At 38.0% G+C, this 10,329-nt stretch overlaps 1 protein-coding gene across 3 annotated transcripts; it reads left to right on the plus strand.

Moving 5' to 3' along the window:
- Positions 1–1,354: 1,354 nt before the first annotated feature.
- LOC110936595 (putative disease resistance protein RGA3) lies at positions 1,355–5,895 on the plus strand. Of its 3 annotated transcripts, none has more exons than XM_022179003.2 (4): positions 1,355–4,484; positions 5,143–5,258; positions 5,356–5,434; positions 5,509–5,895. In XM_022179003.2, exon 1 carries the CDS (start codon positions 1,560–1,562, stop codon positions 4,458–4,460), a length of 2,901 nt encoding a protein of 966 aa, XP_022034695.1. In that variant the 5' UTR covers positions 1,355–1,559; the 3' UTR covers positions 4,461–4,484; positions 5,143–5,258; positions 5,356–5,434; positions 5,509–5,895. The 3 variants fall into 3 exon arrangements, with proteins under 3 accessions (XP_022034695.1, XP_022034694.1, XP_022034693.1); XM_022179002.2 differs by having other exon boundaries at positions 5,521–5,895; XM_022179001.2 differs by having other exon boundaries at positions 5,524–5,895.
- The last annotated feature ends 4,434 nt before the right edge of the window (positions 5,896–10,329 follow it).

The following is a 10,329-nucleotide window of genomic DNA, read 5'->3' on the forward strand; positions in this document are numbered from 1 at the left end:
AATTATGTACTAGTGTTTGCTGTTGACCATTGATTAAAAACTGATCTAATGGCTACCATTAACCTCCTTAACCTCCTGCTCAAAGAAACACACCCCTTATCTCTTATCCTCCTAAAACACACACCCATCTCAAACACCCATTCAACCTTCATGTTCACCAAACTCCATCATTTACCACCAAGAAACAACCACCACCTTCTGCCACCAATCGCCAGCATCAACCTCCGGCATTCTACGGTTCACCACCCAGCAAAGCCGTCGTCATCCGCCACCATCAACCGTTGCCGTATCAACCACTGTTATGACGTTTGAAGTTTCACCGTTCACCACCCAGCAAAGCCGCCGTCATCCGCCACCGTCAACCACCGCCATAATAACCTCACTGTTGTAGTTTTTGTAGAGTTATGTAGTGTTTGTTTACAGCTCCGTCCACTTATTTTGTATTTGTAAAAACCATGTAATGTAAACGGATCTTAATAAGAAATTAATCGTTTTTTTGTTATTGTGTTTAAGTTTCATTTTCGAGTATAAACAAACAATGATGATTTGTACGTTTGAAATCTGGCGAATTTCCCAGCAATACTCCGGCAGAGGCATTAGCGGCGACGTATGCATTAGCGACGACATTTTGTTCAATAGCGACCAAGTATTAGCGACGACCTCACTAGTGGCGACATGTCGCTGCTATTGGCTTTAGCGACGACAAATGGGGCCTTTAGCGGTGACGGGTGTCGCCGCTATTGCTACATATTTCTTGTAGTGCCTTAGGTTTAGTGAGCATAGTACCCATTTATTAAAAAAAAAATTAATAACAATAAAACAATACGAAAGGGCACATTTTAAAGCTTGAACACGGTACATGATTTCTCAGAGACGCCTCACCGCTCACGGGTTCCGAACCATTTTATGTGCATGTACAAGTCAAAAGCAATAACTGAAACTTTCGGATCAGTTCAGCGGGGGCTCAAAACCGAGCTGAACCACTGTATGCATACCCTAGTTAGGGTTCATCTTCAAAAACCATTAACAAAGGTGCAATAGGGACATAAACGGGTCCTCGATCGATAGAGTTAACCCAGACTCAGACTCCTGTAAACACACACAAACATCACACTATTTGTGTATGTACATAAGAGTTGGATATTCTCTTAAATTTTGGGTCAAAAACCTTAAAGTATCTTGTTCAAAAAAGATAAGAAATAATACAGAAACTATGCCATCAACTAATAGAGTTGTATAACTCAAGTCACTATATATAAAAAAAAGAAAAAAAGAAATCCGTATTACAATTGAAAAAACAATGGTTTTAAAATATATCCTTTGTTAAAGTCTTTTGGTTGAATACCCTTCTCGCAATAATGTAGACGACATGATAATGCATTAGTACAAGTAGATAAAAAAGTAATACACCACAACGCTTTAACTACTTGGTGAATTGCTTTTTCAGTTCTTCAGTTCTTGAATTACGATCGATCTTTCATTTGCATGTGAATTGCTTTTTCAATTCTTCAGTTCTTGAATTACGATCGATCTTTCATTTGCATACACATACTTTTGAAATGGGAGATGCATTTGTTTCAGCCCTTGTGAAAGAGCTGACGAGTAGACTGACTTCTGAAGCCATCAAAGAGTTTGGCCTACTTTGGGGGTTTCAGGGCGATGTTTTAGCTCTCAAGGATGATTTCGACATGATCTTAGCTGTTCTTCAAGATGCAGAAGAGAAACGCAGCAAAGCAGAGGCTGTAAAGTTGTGGCTTCAGCGCCTCAGATCTGCATCCTTGGAGGTAGAAAATGTGTTGGACGAGATCTCAACTGAAGCTTTGCTACAACGTCTATACAAACAAAGAGGCATGAAACACAGGGTAAGTGCCTTCTTCTCCTCCGATCATAATCCGCTTATGTTCCGTGTTAGAATTGCTCACAAAGTCAAAGCCATAAGAAGAAAACTGGATGCGATTGTATCCAACGGATCTAGGTTGGGTTTGACCCCTGCTGCACTAAGTGATGTAGATGTGGACGTTGCGGATGAGATGCCAGATAGGGAAACGAGCTCGTTTATGGATGATTCTTCAATCGTCTTTGGAAGAGATGAAGAGATGGAGATGGTGACTAAAGCGATATGTGACCAAGATGTCGGAAAATGTGACGATGGTGAGGTTCCGGTGTATTCTATATGGGGTATGGGAGGTCTGGGAAAGACCACTTTAGCTCAGCTAGTTTATAACCATGAAAGGGTGAAGCAATGTTTCGAGTTAAAATGCTGGATCTATGTTTCTGAAAAGTTCCAGGTTAAGGAGATAATGAGAAAAATCATCACATCCTTAGAAAAACAAGAGTGTACACTCACACCTCTAGATGTGTTGCAAGAGTCCCTTCAAAACAAGCTAGGGGGAAAGAAATTTTTGGTTGTACTAGATGACGTTTGGGTTGAAGATGATGAAAATGAAAAAAGCATGTGGGAGGAGCTAAGAAAAACATTAAGGTGTGGGGCAGATGGGAGTATTGTTGTGATGACTACACGATCCCAGGCATCTAGTCAAATGTTTAGTAAGGTTCCGAAGTTACAACATAAACTGGGATGTTTATCAGGAGACGACTCGTGGTTACTATTCAAGAAGTATGCATTTGCACAGGGAAGAGAGAGGAACGACATAAGTGAACTAGAGCCTATTGGAAGAGAGATAGTTGAGAAATGTAAAGGACTACCTCTAGCAGTGAAGACCTTGGGTAGCTTAATGTGGTCGAAAAGTAGTACAAGCGATTGGCTACATGTGAAAGACAACAACATATGGGATTTGGATGAAGTTAAAGTCGTGCCTGCTATTTTGAAGTTAAGCTATGATAAACTGCTTCCACATTTAAAAAGATGTTTTGCTTATTGTTGTTTGTTTCCTAAAGGTTGTGAAATGGAAAAGGATGTAGTGATTTGGTTGTGGGTTGTCAATGGTTTCATTCCACCTAGAGGAGGAAAAGACTTATATATGCTTGGGGAAGAAATTCTTAACTGCCTTGTTTGGAGGTCATTCTTGCAGGTTGCTAAACTTGACGTTTGGAGTGGTATTTATAAAATGCATGATCTGATGCATGACATGGCACATGATGTGATGGGACATGATTGCTTAGTTATAGAGGGTGCAAGTAACAAGGTTGAAACACCAAATGGGGTGCTTCATTTGAGCTCATCATGCCCCGTTCAATTTTCATATGAGGTTTTAGGAAAGTTAACATCGTTAAGGTCAATATTCATGTTCAGGCGGGAAGAGGATGAATGTAGCAAAATTTTCATGCAAGCTTATGTAAGGGTATTACATTTGGATGGTATTGGGTTAAGGAAATTCCCTGAATCAGTTTGCAAACTCAAACATCTAAAATACTTGAATTTATCAAATTCAAGTATAGAAGTTTTACCCGAGTCGATTATGTATCTCCAAAACTTGCAATACTTGAACTTATCAGGTTCATGCATTAAAGTTTTACCTAAGTCGATTATGTATCTCCAAAACTTGCAATACTTGAATTTATCATACTCAAATACACAAGTTTTGCCTGAGGGGATTATTAATCTCCAAAACTTGCAAACGCTGCATTTGTATAATTGTTATTCGCTGCGTAAGTTGCCTAAAGGCCTGAGTTACATGAGAAATCTTCATTGTTTGGACACCCGTGGTAATTCACTTGAACATTTTCCGGTAGGAATCAAAGAACTAACCAGTCTACGAATACTTACAAAGTTTCCTGTTGGTAAAGAGAATGGTGCCAAAATAGGGGAACTGGGGGATTTAAATCTACTTGAGGGCAGGTTGTCCTTAGAAGGGCTTGAGAATGTTGAAAGTTTAGGAGAAGCCAAGAGTGCCAAACTTGAATGTAAAAGAAATCTATTGGATTTGAAGTTGTGTTGGTCTACATATATGCAACCAGAAGAGCGTGTAGATGAAGAGGTTCTCGAGGGACTAGAACCAAATCCGAGTCTCAAGAAATTGACAATATATGGTTACATGGGAATGATTATTTCTCCCAGTTGGTTGGTGAATTTAAAAAATTTGCTTGAAATTGAAATTTCTGGGTGTAAGTGTTGTGAGCATATTCCAACACTTGGGAGATTACCCAATCTTAGGGTCATTAAGTTGAGGTACATGGATTCTTTTAAGTGTTTCCTTGATGACGACACAAACATGTTAGGAGATACAGCCAATATGTTTCTTTTTGTAGAAGAATTACACATCAAAGACTGTCGGAGTTTGGTTTCCTTGCCAAGTAACCTTCCAAAACTCAAGGTTTTAAACTTAGAGTACTGCGATGCTTTAGTTTCTCTTCCGGATGAGATTCAGAGTTTCAAGGATTTGAAACGACTTACTATAACAGGCTGTAAACAATTAGAGGAAAGGTATAAAAAGGATAGCGGTGTAGAATGGCCTAAAATTTCTCACATTCCCCATGTCAAAATTCCTCATTCTTTGTAATATCCGTATCGGAACCTCCAACAGGTAGTTCGTCTGCCCTTATTTATGTTTCAGCCTAATTTTAATTTCAATTTTGTTAATTAATAACCTTGATTTTTCAACTGTGAATTTGATTTTTCGCTGTTAGTTATCACTGTTCATTTTTTATTTCTTTGCTTCCTGTTAATTCTTCTTTCTAATATCTTTATTAATTGTCTAACATAGGGTTTTGACTGTTTATTTACCTCTTTGACTTCCAATTTAAGGGTGGAGGGTATAGGTTCGGGGAGTTGGGTGTTTGAGTGGGAGTCAAAAATCGGTGACTGTTTATTTACCTCGGTGACCACCCCCACTGATTGAGTTGGGTGTTTGACTTGGAGAAAGGCAACAAAAATCGGTGACTGTTCACCGGATGAATTGAGTGGAGAGAAGAGAGGAGAGAGAGAGGTGAGACCAATCAATTTTTTTTATTGAGGGGTGTTTGACTATACCTAGTGATTGAGTGTAAAATGGGGAGTAGAATTAGGGAGTTGACATGGCATAATATTATTGGGTAGGATTTCACTCAAACACCCTAGGGCGATTGACTATACCCTCCACCCTAAACTGTTATAACTCTTAGCATACACAGTTCTATCTTCCATGTACCGTATATTTCGTCATTAATTAGCTTACATATTATGTTTATTTTATGCGTTTTTAGGAAAACAAACAGAGATTTGTGTGATCAAAGTCAATGCAAAGGTTACAACGCGGTGCTATCAGTTGCGTCAAAGTTCTTCGAGTTCAAACGATGTATTTTAGAAGCCGTCTATGGTGGTATGATTTATTTTTTTGGTTCCGAAAATGGTTACCGTTTAATATCTTTGGATAAATTTACTTTATTTATTAACTAAGTTCATGTTGAACAAATAAGGAAAAGTTATCCAAAGACCGTCCTCGCATCCCACCTTTAGAATTTGAGGCTAGTTTAAAAATCAACAAAGAACAAAGAGGTAAGCTTTGATTTAAATTATTATACTTATTTTTCTTTGTGGCACTTAATTTCCTTAATTCAACTCATATATAGTATCAAATCCAGCAGGTGTTCGCCTTTTCGATTAAAGACTTGTTGGATCTGCACAGCTATTGTGGTTTGCGGGCCGGGGGTAAAGGAGAGGGAGGTGTTTCATGTTATTATTATTATCATCACCATCTCCTGTTGGCGAATCTGAAAAGCGTGGAATGAATTCATATTCTCCAACAACGAGATGAGCACTGAAGACATTATTGCGGACGTGAAGACACTTGGGTTCCTTTGGTACAAGAATCAGTCTAAAAGCAAAGCGATGTCATGGTCTAATTGGTGTACTTTCAGGCTGATGTAACTTTTTTACTGCTACTGTCCCTGTTTTCTTTGGGGTGGTTGTCTCTGTTGTTGCTGTGTATTTATTAATAGAAGTTATCTTTAAAAAAATGAGTATTTTGATTTAGGGATAGTTGCATAAAAAGTTATCTTTGGTCATGACCACGTTACATGTAAAAATGATCACTTGGCAGTAAGTTTTGACCATGTTGACTTTGGGGTGGTCAGTACCTTAAAGCATAGTTTTCGAAGTCTGATGGTTTTTTCTTGCCTAAAATAAGCTCACTGCCTGAAACAGGAATCATAATCATACAAAAGGTTGTTACTTTGACTAATAATCAAAAAATTCATATTTTTGTTTCCAAGGAAACACTATTGATCTGTAATTCCTTAATCTATGCGGGTCAAAAGTAGTGGGTAGTTTATGTAAATAGTTAATTGTTAGTTCAGGGCCGGATATGAGCAAGTGCCGGGTGTGCGTCGGCTCAGGGCCAAAATCGTAAAAGGGCCCGAAAATTTTTTAGAATTTATATATTTTTTTTATATAAGCTATATATACTACATGATACAAAACATGGAAACAAAATCAATCTGTTCTAGTGGTTGGTAGACTCTGTTTTGAAGCAATGGACCCCGGATCGAATCTGTTTTCTGGCTGACTTTTTCCTTTGTTTTTCTGATTGGTAATTGAAGTTTACATGATATGTCAAATGTAGTTTTCTTCTACTTTATCTCCATTTAAATGAAATTCACATATAAAAATGTTGTTTTCTTTTATTAATAAATTCATTAGTATTAAGAGCTTAACTAATTCAAATTTTAACATAACAAAATCATCAAAATCATGTAATTTTAGGGGCTTATTGTTGTTGATCCTTTTCCCTTCTATTATTTAACTAACAGTTAGTTTATGTTATAATTAGATTAGTTAGATAAGTGCGAGGACCGGAAGCGACAAGATAGAAGATTAAAACCTACAACTAAAGGAAGCGACGTCTCTCCTGGAGACGCAACTCTTCAAGGGCGGCAACATCACAGACGACCAAGAGACATGTCGATCAAGAAGGAGACGTGATGGTTTGAGACACACCTCTTCGATTAGTATAAATAAGGTTAGATATTTCAATTGTATACATACTCATACATTCACAATCATTGTTCATTCAGAAATCAAAGGTACTAGTTTGTTTATTATTGTTCTTTATCATTGTGTTCATCATCAAGAATAGATTCTGGGCAATAGTGCTATCAGAGCTAAAGGCTCAAATCGCAGATACGTTCTCAATTAGCGGAAATTGAATTTCTAATAAGTGTTCTCAATTTGCATAATTGAAATAAAAACTCGGTCAAAGAGGCGTTCTCAATTAGCAGAAATTGAAATTCGAATTCGGTTAGTTTGAAGTTCGGAAAACAGAAACGAATTATGGGAAGTTTTGTTATTTGTTTTGCTGTGTGAAATCAAAGAATCAGGTTGTTGTTCGATTGCTTAAAGACGGTCACAAAATCAAGTGGGTTGTGTGGCTGCGTTTTTGTGTATTATGTAAGGAGAAGGAAACAAAGAAAAGAAACTCGTGTTGTTCATTCTAAGGATCCAGAAAGCCAAAGGATTCGCGAAATTCCAAGTTTTTTCATTCCATTTTTCTAGAATTTATATAAGGTCAGAAATTGGTTTGAATACACGTTAGAAAGTTATAGAAGTTTGAAATCATAGGTTTCGGTTTTAAGAGGAAATCAAAGTAGCTGTGCAGGAAGAGCACCAACAGTTTAAAAGACAACAAGTATGGGAACTTGTACCACTGGCAGAGGGTGTGAGTCCTATTGGCACAAAGTTGGTCTTTAAAAACAAAACTGATGAAAGGCGCATTGTTGTAAAGAATAAAGCTAGGCTTGTGGTTCAAGGTTTCAGACAGGAAGAGGGCATTGACTATGATGAAACTTTTGCCCCTGTAGCAAGATTGGAAGCTATTAGACTGTTCTTGGCCTTTGCTATCAACCACAACATCAAGGTGTTTCAGATGGATATCAAATGTGCATTCCTCTATGGTAAGATTCAAGAAGAGGTATATGTTTGTCAACCTCCTGGTTTTGAGGATCCATTTAATCCAAATCATGTCTACAAGCTAAACAAAGCTTTGTATGGCCTGAAACAAGCACCAAGGGGGCCTGGTATGAAACTCTTTCCACTTTTCTAATCTCTATTGGCTTCACAAGAGGCAAAATTGACAAAACACTGTTTTTAAAACGAAGAGGAAAAGATTTGATGATTGTCCAGATTTATGTGGATGACATCATTTTTGGAAGCACATGTAACAAAATGTGTGAAGAGTTCAGGAAACTCATGACAGCTGAGTTTGAAATGAGTGCAATGAGTGAACTACAGTGCTTTCTTGGTCTCCAAGTTAAGCAACTGCAAAATGGCACTTTTATTCATCAAAGCAAATATGCTAAAGAACTTTTAAAGAAATTTGAGATGAATGATTCCAAGCCATGTAGTACACCCATGGCAACCACCAAGCTAGTCATGACTAGGGATGAGCATATCGGTATCCGATACCGAACCGATACCGATACCGCCTAATACCGATCCCGAATTTCACCCAAACTAGGTACCAATACCGATACCGAAACATGTCGGTTAGGTATCGGTACGGTACGGTATCGGTATTATACCGTATTTTGAGGGTCGGTATCGGTATAATACCGATACCGTACCGTACCGATACCGAAAACGCCAAAACGTGGATATCGATCGGGATCGGGATCGGTACGGGATCGGTACGGGATCGGTATTCGATGGCATATGCTCATCCCTAGTCATGACTGATGAAAAGGATGATTTGGTTGATCAAACCTTATATACAAGCATGATTAGGTCTTTATTGTACCTAACTGCATCTAGGCCAGACATCATGTTTGCAACATGTGTTTGTGCAAGATCCCAGTCAGCCCCTTGGAAGTCTAACCTCATTGATGCGAAAATGATATTCAGATACATAAAAAGTGTTCCCACACTTGGTATCTGGTATCCTACTAATGAGAATGTTAAGCTTTCAGGTTTTTCAGAAAATGAATTTGCTGGATGCAGTACAACAAGGAAGTCCACATCAGGAGGGTGCCAATTTCTAGGTGATTGCTTAGTATCTTGGCAAAGCAAAAAGGAAGCAGCTGTTTCAACATCCACTGCTGAAGCTGAATACATTGCTGCTGCAAGCTGTACAGCCCAACTGTTGTGGCTTCAAAATCAACTCCTGGATTTTCGTATCACTGCTTTAAAGACACCCCTTATGTTGGATAGTCAAGCAGTAGAAAATATCATCAAAAATCCTGTTTCACATTCAACCACCAAGCACATTGATATCAGACATCACTTTGTCACTTTGTGAGGGATTGCTATGAAAAAGGTTTGATTTATCTGCATCATGTTCCAACTAAGGATCAGCTGGCAGATGTGCTAACAAAATCATTAGACACATCCACCTTTGAAAGCTTGATCTCTAGGATTGGCATGCTTAACATGGATTAACAAGCAAAATCTTGTTTTTCTATGAATAAAAAGCATTAAAATGTTTTCAGAAAATCAAAAATCCATCCTTAAAATAGTTAAAAATGAATTTTTTCATTACTCCTTAAAAGTTTGTCATAACCACTGATTGGTGCAAACATCTGATTGTTGAAAATTATCCACTGTTGAAAGACAACCTCTGTTTCCTCCTTCTTATTGTTGAGCACTGTTGACCAAACATCAGTGTTTCAACCACTGATGTCTATCCACTGATAATTAAAGTCAGCTGGTATCAGCCACTGCCTTCATTTTTCATTGCTGTCAACCACTGTTATTGTCCATCAGTGGTTTCTAAACAACTATCTTCCACCTTCCATCAGAGGTTGTCACGTGGACAGTTCTTAGCCGTCTGATCTTTGTAACTGCTGCCACGTCAGCATTCACTTTTCACTCTCATAAAACCTTGATTAAAACCCCAAACAGAGTTTTCACTGCCGCATCGAATTCAAAATTCCTTCAAAAGCAGTTTTCATCTCTCATTCATCTTCTTCTTCCATTCGCAATTTCTCAAAATCACCATGGCTCTCTCTCTCTCAAAACCCACACAATTATCTTTGTACACTTGAGAAAACAAGTAAAAAGAAAGATTTCCATTCCATCATTGACAGACTTTCATCCTCAAAGTACAAAACTTTGTTGACCTGCAACACACCCATCTACCCAGATACCCTACGCGATTTTCTGGGAAAATGCTAAACTTGAAGTACAAGAAAAAAAGCCTTGGGCCATTACATCTAAAGTAGGAGAAATTTTGGTTTCAATCACACCACAAACCATATCAGAGGTTTTTGAGATGAATGATCAAACAGGTAAAAATTCTTTCCCAAAGGATGAGTATCAAATTGATTTGATCAAAAGAGGGTATGTAGGACAGTTAACAAAAGCAACAATGCAAAAGGGGGAATTTCCACCTCCCATGAAGATCCTATTTCATACCCTGCTCACCTGTGTTTCAAATAAAACAACTGCTTTCAATGAAATTT

The sequence above is a fragment of the Helianthus annuus genome, chromosome 1, assembly GCF_002127325.2.
Source record: "Helianthus annuus cultivar XRQ/B chromosome 1, HanXRQr2.0-SUNRISE, whole genome shotgun sequence".
NCBI lineage: Eukaryota > Viridiplantae > Streptophyta > Magnoliopsida > Asterales > Asteraceae > Helianthus > Helianthus annuus.

Coding starts and splice junctions, on each gene's coding strand:
- LOC110936595 (XM_022179003.2), top strand. CDS start 1,560: ATGGGAGATGCATTTGTTTCAGCCCTTGTGAAAGAGCTGACGAGTAGA.